The sequence below is a fragment of the Schistocerca cancellata genome, chromosome 8, assembly GCF_023864275.1.
Source record: "Schistocerca cancellata isolate TAMUIC-IGC-003103 chromosome 8, iqSchCanc2.1, whole genome shotgun sequence".
NCBI classification, from domain to species: domain Eukaryota; kingdom Metazoa; phylum Arthropoda; class Insecta; order Orthoptera; family Acrididae; genus Schistocerca; species Schistocerca cancellata.
In genome coordinates, this window is record NC_064633.1 from 408,251,025 (window position 1) to 408,264,516 (window position 13,492).

Here is a 13,492-nt window from a genome sequence, read left to right on the forward strand (position 1 = left end):
CAGTGGGAGGCATAGCACTTGCAGTTGCACAGAGGGAGGAATTGGGACACGGCAATGGTCCTTGTCCAAGACCCGAAACGGATGCCTTAGTTAAGTGCACTTGATTCCACTGTGGCCAGTAGGATCACAATCAGGGCTGGGGGGTGTGTGTGGCCTCCATTTTGCACAAAGTGAATGAGGCATCATAATGTTGAGTCTATGCTGATAGTGGCCATGACATTGCATGATGATAAGGAGAATGTTCAAATGGCCAAATTCAAATGTGAATTGAGCTGGAAACACACCAAGTATTGTTGGGTAAATGCTGGAATGGACCCCATAGGGAATCTGGACACAACGACCACGTTAGGGTATAATGTTGCTGCCCTGCAGTGGATAGAATAGTGAAAGTTGGACAAGTACAGTGCCCATTGTTGGAGGCAATGGACAGTCCAGTCTGGTAAATGATCCTTAGGGCCAGAGTTAGGAAGCAATAGTTGATGGCCTGTGACAAGATGAATTTTCTGACTATAAACAGAGAATTTAAATTTCTGGACTGCACAGATGTTAATGAAGACCTCTTCTATTTGATAGTAGTGTTGCTAGGAGGTGGATAAGGTGTTAGAAGCATATGTAGTAGGGCACTCGGGTCATTGGGGTATTTTGGGATAGGACCAGACCAATACCGTGAGTTACTACCAGTGGCAGACCTGGCAGTATGTTGTAAAGTGTGGTGCCTGTGTAATGTAATCTTTCAAAGCCTGGAAAGTTTGTTGACAATAAGGTGACCATTTGAAATGCACACCTTGGTGTTATAGTTGGTAAGGGAGTTCAGAAAGGTTTGCCCTGGAACAGCCATAACAGTTGTTATTACCCAGAAACATTTGTAGGTCTTTCACATTTGTAGGTGACTGCATGTTATTGATTGCTACAGTATAATGTTCTGTAGGTTAGAATCCATTATTCAAGAGTTTGAACCCCAAATATGTCAATGTTGTATGCATGAAGGAACACTTGTGCAGGTTGTATGTGAATCCTTTTGCTGTCAACCTCTGGAACCAGAGTTCAGAGTTGTGCCATGTGGTGTATTGAGCACTAGGCAAGTGAATAGGAAAATATGCCTCTCAAGGTCAGTTTTACTGAATAAGATGCCATAACCTAATTTGCAAAGGGTTCATCCAGAGGTTGGTGGGGGATAAATTTCTACTTCACCCTCTGCATTTATTTCACTTTCCTTTTGAGTCAGGGGCACCGGGTGATCTTTGGAGAAGTGCAGGCTAGTGATCTTTGGAGAAGTGCAGGCTACTGTTGCCTTAAGAGCAATGTAAGCTACGAAATCAGTCACCTTCCCTAATGCAGGTGAGAAGGTTTGGGCATATCTATCACAGTCTTTAAAAAAGAGTAAGGCACTTTGTACTGCATGGCATGTACTGTTTAATGACCCATAAACCCAAAAGTGTGGAAAGATTACCCAAAAAACATTGTCCACCTTGGTGTCAGCTACCATAAGAAAAGTTACTGAACAAGTGACTTGGTTGTAAATGGACATCAAGATGGATGCAGAGGAGCTGGCGTGGGATCGCAGAGTGATAGTACACAACACTACTACAGAGCACTGGCAAAGCCACTGACCCAAGTGTTTACCTGCTGGTGGCAATAGGCCTGGATGGGCAGTTCTATTACCGAGTTCAACTAATGCTGACCAAGCCTTAGCCTCACACTGTGCTCTTTCCATGAACTCAGTTCTTAGTAGGTCACATGCATTGTTTTCCTCTGTGTTCATCTTTTATATCATGTTTGGGCATTCTGCTCCCCCGTAGATTGACTTGCACATCAAGATTCTATCCCTCTTCTAGGTTTCAGCTCCATGGTTGGTCGATGAGTCACAGCCTGCTAGAACAGTTGCATTGGTACCAACATGACAGTTTGTGGCCTTGTTACACCGGTACAGACACTAAATGAGTAAAACTGAAAGTTTTTCTAACAAGGTCACATGATGGCAACCATAGCCCCAAAGTTTTTGCCTCGGCTGCCTGCAAGGGTGATGACCCTAAATTAACTTTACTGAGTGTTTGCCTATGAAGGAATCTAAGCAGAGTTGCTGAGCTGTATTCTGAGAAATCCATTTATTGCTCGTTTGGTTCACTTCCACAGGTAAGGGCATGGTTGCGGCATAACTGCTAGGGAATATCTAGCAAGTGCCCCTTTTTGCCTTACCTGTGGCCAGATGTATGCCTATGAGGGAACGTGCTGCATACATGGTGAAAGTGGCATCCCCTCCCTGTTTCCTGCTAATGCACGTCCAACAACCAGCCTCGTCTCCAGGAGACTGAACAATTCAACATATCACCAATCTTCCAGTGGCCCATAGTGTTACCATAAACTGATGATAAAATTTGAACAGTTTACCTTCCTTTCTTTAGCTCTCTTTGTAGTAAAATAATGTTATTTGTTATTTATCTGTTTGCTTAACATTTGGTCCATGGTTTATTTTCTGTGTAAATGCTTTCTTTAATCATTTAGTATGGTTTTATAAGATTTAATGTATACTTGCGCTTCAACTATTGGAGACTTTTTTACAGATTATATGCCCACTAATGTTCCCACTTTGTATATATGCCTGTTTAGTGCCCTTCATGTCACCAGTATGTTGGTTGACCTTCGTCATGCAGACTATGTACCATTCTTGAGTTGACAGTTCACTTTTGCTATTCATCGCATGTATCATATATTATTAGCAATGTCACTCTATTTCATTGATTCTAAAACAAAAGTATGTAGAGGCTCTCAAGCTTAACTATTTTAAATTTGGTTTAACAAACATGTTTTATTTCAGCTGTTCAGTCTTTGTACATCTCTTTTTAACATTCTTGCTTTGTTTATGTATTTTTTGCCAATCCTTTGTAGGAATTTACCATCCAGTTCACATTTTGATGTTGGCTTATCAATGATTTTAGCCTGTTTCACTTCTGAAGATGACATTTTAAACTGTTGAAGCCAGTGAAGTGAACTTTTGCAGTTGACAACTGACACTTTATCTTTGTTCAAATATTCTGCAGCTCCTGAACTGCAGCTTTAACCAAAGTATATTCTGATTTCTTTCAGTGTTTTAAAGCATTATTTTCCATTTTCATTAATCAAAAACTTTTTCCATCAACATCACCACATATCCAGTGCTGCCTCTTATCAATGAGCAGTGACTTTGACAGCATGAGATATACAACTAGTAGTTCTCTAATGCTTGCACCCCTTTGCTGTTATCTTCTTTGGTATATAGATGACCAATGCCATAGAGACCAACATCAATGTCATAAGAAAATATTCAGGCTATGCATCCAAACAGTATATTTGGTTCTTGAGCAGTGTCAGTCTATATATCATACCATCTTCTAAATATGTCATCACCTCACATGTTATCCCCCTGCTCTCTGTTTCTTTTTCAGTAATCATCCTTCCTTAATTTGTTTTTGAAAACATGCTTCTTCTTAGTACTATCCAGGGCTTACAGATAGTTACTAATAATATGTGTTCTTGAAAGTCATTCCAAAAGTAGAACAGAAAAAGCTCTTAGATCATTCGTATGAACTGTAATTGTTCTTTGTGTGTTTATTTTTTCCTGTGGTAAATGTTTTTCTTCTTGCAGGATAGCCTACGGTGCAAGAGCTTTGAATGAAGGTGGATTTCAAGCAATACCAAAGCTAACATTTCCTGGTGGATGCCTTATTGGTTGCGCTGCAGGCTTCTTAAATGTTCCTAAAATAAAGGGTACTCACTATGCGATGAAAAGTGGTATGCTTGCTGCAGAAAGTATCTTTGAGGCACTTGATGAAACATCGGAAACAACAGGTTAGATATTTAATTTCCCATCTTTGTATATGATTTCCCCCACTGTGGTTTCTATCTGTATGTTTGTACTAATCTCAGGAAATACTGTTGGGATTTTAATACAGATTTCACTAATAAATAGACTGATTCACAAGGAAGGTTTGTGCATATAATTTTTAAATATTTTGTGCATATTGACTAAACTATGATGAATTACAGTCCCCCACACTATGAAAACAATGCCAATGCCATCTAGTGGTGAATGGCAGAACTCCATATTTGCCTTCTGACCTGCGAAGCAGGCCATATCACATATTCCTAACCAGAACAAATTATTTTGATACAGAGTTAATGTTTAAGACGTGTGGAGGGAAACGTAGGGAAAGTTCACACAGAAAATGTAGCTCATGCTGGACTTGTGCTGGAGTGGGGCAGACAGAACCTCATAGCTTCCATCATTGCCACAAGTTGTCACCCCAAATACCAGTTACAATCCTGGTTAAACAATTTAAGTAATGTGAGAGTGGTGATATTTGGTTACCTAACATAGTTCTTTGAATTTTGATCATAACTCTAAACAGTGGCCTGTAAACATAATTACCAGTCGGACAAGTCATCTGGCCATAGGTTCAGTGTGTAGCAGTACCAGTTAAGAAGTTTTTGAAGAGTTATAAAAAAGAAATTGGGGTATGTAGAGAAAAAATGTTTTTATTTTCAAAGTTAGTAGTTCATACCATCTTACATTCATTCAGTGTTGAAAATAAAGTCCTCAAGATGGCAGCCATTAGCAGCAGTACACTTTTGGGGACAATCTCTGAAGTTTTAAACAGCTCATTTACACAAAATGGAGGGTATGGTGTTCACTCTTTTGATAATCTGCTCCCTTAGTTCTGGTAGAGTTTGAGGGTGATGTTTAAACATCTTTTCATTCAAATATCCCCAAAGAAAGAAGTCACAAATGCTCTAATCTGGTGGCTCAAATTTGATGACTGCACAGGCCACCCCACATCATACCTTAGCAAAGCCAAATGTCCCAGAAATATTTCTCTCAAAACATGAATTTCGGGCTATGTGAGCTCCCATCCTGTAGGACCACAAGTCCCTTATCCCTCTTGTTCAACAATCTTCTCCATTTTGGGGCGCAAAAAATTTTGCAAGCACTGAAACATGATGTCCAGAGTTTGTAGTCACACTCACCTGTTCCTCCTCAAAAAGGTATAATACAGCACACCACGTTGTTGTGTTAGGAGAATGTAGTGGTCTTTTGTGAATAATTCTGGGGTTACTTTCAGCCCAGTAGTGAAAATTTTGTTTATTTACAATGTCACTGAGGTGCAAATGTACCTCGCCACTGCTAAAGAAAGCTGCTGCCACAGGGATCCATACAAGCATTTGCTCACAGATTTTTGGCAGTATAGCCTGCTGGTATCAATTCTTGTGAGCTATGATTATTTGGAAGGGATGGAAATTACAGTCAAAATGCAGCATCCTCCTCAAACTGTTGTTTGAAATCCCCAGTGGAACATCATTCCTTCAAGCAGAACTTCTTAGCAATTGCTCAACTGCTGCTCTCACCAGCTGCACATTTTATGGTGTTCTGATAGACCTGTGTTGGCCATGAGTACCTTTTCTTAGTGTGCTACCAGTTTCCTCCAATTGCTGAAGTCAGGACCAAATTGTGTTCACATGAGGGAACGGCATTGTTGCATGAAATGTTGAACCATCACTGAAAAGCTCTTTGCATCGCGATCACAAAAATTTGCACGCAAGATAAAGCCCTGATGTGCTCTGATCCAAACCATATTGATTACTGAAATAGGTTCACTGACAGAACAAAGGGAGCCCTGGTGAAACTGCCTCCCCCACCAATGGCTGAGCAGTTATCCCTCAAAAGTGCTTAGTTGGTTCTGTCGCACCCTGTACTTAGTGCTACCTGTTCAAAGTGGGGAAGCATCACTAGTTCAATAATATTCGTTGAAATTTTGGAACCCATTACCATCTTGCATACATTTTCCATCCTAGCTAGCTATAAAAGCCTGTATGACATATTCAGTATTTGTTTAGTTGCAATAATGTGGAAGTGCTCATGCACACATGCTACTCACACACTGGGCTGGATGAACTCAGTGTGTGCTGAGTAGAGAAAAGAAAGACCATAGGATGATAGGAACAGATGGTGTCAGCAAAATATCAGGATAGGAATGCATTAGTAAGCTACCTCCCATAAACTCGGGCAGGTGTATAGGCAGCTGCATGTATGCCCCACCTAAGTCTGCACTCTAATAATTAAATCCATAACTTCTTTTTTTCCCAAAAAGAAATGGAGCAGTTATCTAAAACACAAAAGCCAAGAAAGGCCCAAAAAAGTGAGATGGTTGTTGAACTTCACAGCTGGAAATTGTGAAAAAAATCTAAAGAAAGTACAATGACTAATTAACTGTAGATGAACAGGACAAAACTGTTGTTCAAGTTCTGCGACAGTATGTCACCACTGCAGGAATATGCTGAACTTTTAATTAAATTTGTAATGAAATATGTTGTATATAATGTCACGCTATGTATTTTTCCTCTTGTGCAAGTCTGCAGAAAAATGTCAGTGGTCAGTATTGGTCACTCGTTTTCAACCTGTTTGTGCTTAATACTCCTTACTGTATGTGAGTGTTGCTGTATGGCTCTGTTATACAATGGGGTATATCAACAATTTAGAGCTGTGTAGTGGTAGTGGAGAGATTAGGAGACCAACCACTCGCCTAATATCAGAGGCGTTGACTTGTCAGCCCACAAGGGCATGGGCATGTGTGCGTGCATGCACGTTATTTACATTCTGCCAGAACTTTCCATGCTATATTTGAGAGGTAATATAGATGGGGTTGTTGACAACAGGGTCATTGGTGCCATGCAAAGCTAAATAAACTGCTACAGGTTAACTAAATACAAATTATACTATTAAAATAGTAGAATAACAATGGGAATTTTGCAACTGTTCAAAAAATGTATACTTTAATTTTTCTTCGCTGCATTTTCTCAAGACTTGGGGGGGGGGGGGGGGGGGGACATATATTCACCCTGTTTGAATGAGGCAATTGGACAAATGCTTCACTTGGTTTCCGACAATTTGTGAGAATTAGGTGAGAATACACATAGAAATTTGAAACTTACTTGACACATTTTGTTTCAGAGTCCATAATAGAAACCAAGTCTCCATTCTACAAGTGCACTGGTCCTCTCTAAACAAATGTAATGTATTTTATCAATACATATCACCCATTTAGTATCAAAGAAACCTAACTGCAAAAACAGTTTTTTGAGATAATTCGATTTAAAGTTTTTGCTCAAAGAACTGAGTAAATTATAATAGTTTTTCACAAACTATGGTAAATAAAAAGTATAGGCCTATTTCATTAACTGTTGTTTTCTACTAGGTGTTACATATTCTAGTCACTCGGTAAACGTTAATGAAATATTTTATGAAATTATGCACGTAGTTACATTTGTCCAATCCTTTACTTAATGGCTGCTGCTGTATGACATGTGGACATCAAACAAATAATATGCAGCTTTGAGCAATATTATCATATGAAAGATTATTGCAGTTGTGTTCATAATGTATTTATAAATACAGGTTACACAGAGCAAGCTATGGGAATGTGTGTCAGTGCTATTTAATGAGTACTATAAGCAAGAGAACTGTTTGTCAGGAAGTTTATCATCAGTATATGATGGAGAATACATAAAACCCATAATTATTTTCACTTTGCATTAATTGTCTGCAGTAACACTGAATTTACACTAAATAATTAACAGGTAACAGAAATAACATTTTGTTTTTTAATCTTCACATAACAAACATAGGAAATCATTTTAACAAAACACAGTGCTCCCTCACATCTGTTTTTAGCTTACTGTTTCAAGAATAATACAACACAGACATTTAAATGAGCCAAAATTAGTGGTTTATATGAAATAGCTAAGGTGATGAACTAGCAACAATAATAAAGGAGTCCGCCGCTCGTGGTCTCGCGGTAGCGTTCTCGCTTCCCGAGCACGGGGTCCCGGGTTCGATTCCCGGCGGGGTCAGGGATTTTCACCTGCCTCGAGATGACTGGGTGTTTGTGTTGTCCTCATCATTTCATCATCATCCAGGAAAGTGGCGAAATTGGACTGAGCAAAGATTGGATAATTGTACGGGCGCTGATAACCACGCAGTTGAGCGCCCCACAAACAAAACATCATCATCATCATCATCAATAATAAAGGAGACAAACAAAACAGAAAATAAACAGGAAGTCTAGTCCTGTGATTCTTTCATGTTTTCCTCATTTTCTAAATCGTTAGTAGCATTGAGTCCTTGATATAATGAGTGACACCTAGAAGGTATAATACCCTTATTACATAAATCTATACGATCTTTTTTTCTTGTCTTTACTTACACAGAGAGGACTGTCATATGCTGGGCACACAGAGTATTGTCTTCAGGTCCTGAATTTGAAGAATTTTGCAGGCCATGTCTTTCCTTGGTGTGCAAAACTTGAAATTCACGATCATCATAGGAATACTTGAAAAACATCATGTCAAGCTGATCTTTCCTATATTGCATCCAAACAATTTTAAGCCATTTCATAGTTTCTCCCTTTTCAGCAGTTTTCCTATTCCGAATTATTTTCTTCTGAAGCTGGTTGAAATCTAAAATTTGAATGCTATTCATTTCTGTCACTCTATACTTGTTGGAGGTCATTCTTACAATTGTATACCTGCCAATGGGATCAAAAACATCCACATATTTTGAAACACGTATTTGTTCAGTGTATTCAGTACAGCGATGGCAAGGCATGACAGAATCTCTGACCAGAGAGTTATTTATCGTTGCTAGTCTGCGCTTGACCGCGCGAGAGTTGCGAGTTAGCAGTTGCGAGATGTACAGTGTGTGAGGAGTCGGCGGGGGTCGACATGGGTCTCTGGTCACGATTCAGGACGAGGTATATTATTAAATAAAGTAATGAAACAGCATTGCGCTCAGCTAATAATGTATTGTAATTGTAATTAATTTGTTCAAGAAATGCCCCAACAATAATTCTGTTTTCAAAGCAATCGTTATTAAAAAGAAAAAAGTCATTACAATTGAATGTTCATTTCTCAATTTTTGTGTCGAGTTTACATTGGGCCATTATTTTTCAATATTTTTGTGGCGAAGGTACAGTCGCTTTTATTTCAATTTAACGATGTTTTGTGGGAGCGCAACAACATTTGGGTCATTATTATTCAGTAATCTTATGGGGAAATAACTTTTGGCACGTTTTAATTATCATAGTCTTTTCTTTTTATTTTTTCTTGGGAGGTTACACTTTCTATATTATTGACCTTAAGTAATTTTCAATTTTTTTTTTTTTTTTTTTTTTTTTTTTTTTTTTTTTTTTTAAAAAATTGAGAAATGAACATTCAATTGTAATGACTTTTTTCTTTTTAATAACGATTGCTTTGAAAACAGAATTATTATTGGGGCATTTCTTGAACAAATTAATTACAATTACAATACATTATTAGCTGAGCGCAATGCTGTTTCATTACCTAATTTAATAATATACCTCGTCCTGAACCGTGACCAGAGACCCATGTCGACCCCCGCCGACTCCTCACACACTGTACATCTCGCAACTGCTAACTCGCAACTCTCGCGCGGTCAAGCGCAGACTAGCAACGATAAATAACTCTCTGGTCAGAGATTCTGTCATGCCTCGCCATCGCTGTACTGAATACACTGAACACATACGTGTTTCAATTTACTTTTTATTTCGATGCTCACTTGCACTGAGTCTACTTCCATTTGTGAATGTCCAGGCTCAAGAAAGCATTGGTCGATAGTTGGAATAATGTCCAGTGTATTCACTGCAAGCAAACACACAGTGCTCATGTTGGCATTCGTGTTCTTTCCCCCACATGTATCAGAATACAGGGTTGTCGGTTTTCCTTGTCCATGATTTTTTTAAAAAAATCCCACAGACATAGACTCCCTATTTGCTGTTGTCTCGTCCCACATGTAGCAATTGGTTTTGTTTTCAGTCACCTTAGACAGCCAAAAAACCAGAACATATTTGGGGATCGATGCATACGGATCATGAATGGTGCTCACTGAGGTGAATAAAACTTTAGTCCATTTCATTGATAGTTGCTAGAGTGCAATAGTGGACTCTGTTTTATGTTGTTACTCACACACTTCATTCACCAACAGGCACCCATAGAAAACGGCATTGAGAATTACAAGACAAACCAAGTCATTCATTGTAAATAAGTGCAGTCTGCCAAGTTGTAAGCCACTCAAAACTGAGATAAATGCAAAGCCCCTCAAAAAGCAGGTGAATGCAGTTATGAAAGAAGCTGAGTGAGAGAGGGGGTAAGGGAAATTCAAAGTCCAAATAATACTCAATGGTGAAGTACAATGGTGAGGAGAACAGTGCTGCCATTTTGAGTGCCATGCACCTCTTTAAATATAATTCATCAACAGTGGTCATTTCCATGTGACAGGCTCTTGACAGTGCCATCAATGAAGTGGCACAATATGTAGCAGTCAGTCTCCATCTCGATATCCTAGTCTTATATATCATACACTATTTTGTTTTCTCCTAATACAAAGCACAATGGATTCATCATATCCAAATCTTTTGATAGTGGAAGGGGGGAAGGGCAGTAAAGATATGCTCATGAAGCAACTGTGTCAACAAATGCATTCCCTGTTAGGAACTTACCTGCACCACTGGCTGAGAATAGTCACTGTTAGCCCACTTAAAACCTCAATATTGTTACCCTAATGATTACAGACCCCCGTTATTCTCCTGTTCTGCACAGATGGAGGACTACAGTCTGGATAATATACTCATTCTGTGCAGTCCGCACATAAACATGCACTACAATAAAGAGCCGTTTAAAAATAGACTCTCCAGAGAATATGAAATGTAGTTTAAGCGTTGAAGCCTTTCTTTCTGATTATCGACTTTATAAAGGGCTTCGCAACAGTAATTCTACCAGGACATTTTTTTCTCCTTGTGATTTTGTTTATTGCATTGTCCATCAAATAAAAAGATTAACTTACGAATATAAATAGGCACTGCTTGTCAGTTGCATTGCTTTACAGTAGTAAATAATGTTCTCAAAAGTATTACTGAGTGATTTTCTGCAAATGGTCTCACTCTCAATTCCAAAAAGACACAGCACATTCCGTTTGCACATCTAGAGATACTACACCAGCAAGAAATGTAACGCACTGTGAGGAAATAATAAGTAGGGTAAAAGCTTCAAAATATTTGGCATACATACAGATGATGATTTAAATTGGAATGAACAAGGGTTTGAAACCTTTAAATAACTCAATTTACCCACATTTCCACCCAGAATCATTGCAAATCTTGCGTAGAGACATATCAGTAATTTAAAATATTTTACTTATTTTCATCCAATAAGGTCATATGGCATAAAGTTCGTGTTAATGTCTCAAAAACATAGTTTAAAAATATGTGGTGCTCGCCCACAATCATCTTGTAGACATCTGTTTCAGAAGTTAGGCATTTTGACTACTGCTTCACAGTATACCTATTCTCTCATGAAGTTCGGCGTGAATAATCCACCACAGTTGAAAAGGAACGATGGTGCACATAATTACAATACTAGAAAAAAAAATGATATTCATCACTCCAAATGAAGATTTCTTTAGCACAAAATGAGGTGCACAGTATTGCCACCAAAGTTTTTGTGTGCTTACCCAAGATATAAAAAATCTGTCAGTCTCCAGTAAACTGTTGTCCCCCTTGCCCTGTATCCAACAATTTCCCTCCCTCACCCTATCACCTCATACCAAGCCATGCCTCCACATCATCTTCTTCATGCGCTGCACCTCACCAGCTCCAGTACCCATGTATCACGGGTGTAGCCCAAGCACCTACCTTCCTTCCTCCTGCATTCCTATCCTACACTTTTGAATCCACTATGTCATCTTTTGGTGAATACGAGTACCACTACTATATCGCACATATATAAAATTTATGGCTTTCGCTGTTATGTATTACTTAATACTTTGTAAAAGTTTAGTTCACAGAATTGTACCACAAGTTTATACTATGACCAATGGAGATTTTATTCTGTTACAGGCATTGAACCAAAATCTTATGAGGATAAAATTAAGAATAGTTGGATTTGGTCAGATTTAAAAAGTGTAAGAAATATACGCCCATCATTCCATAATCCACTGGGATTATATGGAGGGTTAATGTACTCTGGCTTCAGTTTGGTGATTGGAGGCCGAGAACCATGGACATTCAGTCATGGAGGTCAGTATACAGTTTCTTTTTAAATCTGATATTCTTAGCAATAATGAGTGGTGTTGCAAATTTTCTGTTGATGTTATTGCCTAACACCAAGACTTTGGTAAATTTTATGTTCATTATACATTGTGTTACACTAATCACCTATAGTCAAAAACACCTGAAGTACTGAACGACATGTTTCAACAGGGTCTATATTGGTAGTAGACAGTATCCCATTTAAGAACAAATTCTGCAGCACAATATTAATGACTTTTATTCCATCTCAACAAACAATCACATTTTCTTTTTTCTCATTTTCTTCATGTGTGATGTCTTCTGAATTCTTTAATTTCCTGCCTCTCTCTCCTTCAATTTATACTTTTTTATCTACCTCTCACTATCTGTTCCTTTTGACTTTCATTTTATTTATGTTACTATTTTTCAGCATATCCTCCTGTCAACTGTCCCTTTTACTTTGTTTAAATTGTCAGTTCTTCATCGTATTTATATTGTCATCTTCCAGTATTGCTTTCTCTCTCGTCCTATTTTACCATCTCTCACTGTACACTATACTGATTACTACTACCATTAATTTACAAGGAAACTTACACTCCAAGACATTTTTCTGAAAGAATTGGCTTACTTTTAAGAGCCAGTTCAAAAATACAGCAGAAAAGGGAACATCATAATTGATATTGTTAGAAAAATTTGTTTGTACGAATGGGGATTTAAAAATACCCTGGCGTGCACCTAAGTGATGAGTGTTTATTATGAAAACTTCCTATGGACTCGCTAAACTGCATTTGGTGATACCACATTCTGTGGACAACCTAAGAGACCTAGATATTCAGTTATAAAATTGTTGTGTGTGTTTTTGTTCATACATCCTAAAATAAATAAATAAAATGCACCATGAAGGAGTTATCCAAATGGGATGGAAATTGTTAGATGTGATGAACGTGTATAGGCAAATACAATATTATAATTTCAGAAATGTTAGATCATTTATTCGAGAGAAAGAGCTTCACAAATTAAGCAAGTCAGTTATGCGTTGGCCCACCTATGGTCCTTAGGCAAGCTTTTATTCAACTTGGCATTGGTTCATAGAGTTGTGGTTTGTCCTCCTGTGGGATATCATGCCAATTGCTATCAGAGTTGTGTGTTTGATCATCATAATCCTGAGATGGTTGGAAGGCCCGGCCCATAATGCTCTAAATTTTCTTAATTGGGAGTGATCCAGTGACCTTGCTGGCCAAGGTAGGGTTTTGAAAGTACGAAGACAAGCAGTAGAAACTCTCACTGGGTGCGGGCAGACATTATCTTGCTGAAATGTAAGCCTAGGATAGCTTGCCATGAAAGGGCATTCAACGACTCCATCAATCAGTGCCAAGCTGAAT

At 38.4% G+C, this 13,492-nt stretch overlaps 1 protein-coding gene across 1 annotated transcript in view; it reads left to right on the forward strand.

Moving 5' to 3' along the window:
• The window catches only part of LOC126094715 (electron transfer flavoprotein-ubiquinone oxidoreductase, mitochondrial), a 128,833-nt gene that overhangs the window by 70,890 nt on the left and 44,451 nt on the right, over positions 1-13,492 (forward strand). The window contains exons 8-9 of the mRNA XM_049909250.1: positions 3,623-3,825; positions 11,940-12,119. Of these exons, the coding sequence (XP_049765207.1) occupies positions 3,623-3,825; positions 11,940-12,119 (383 nt within the window). The remainder of the gene's footprint in view (positions 1-3,622; positions 3,826-11,939; positions 12,120-13,492) is intronic.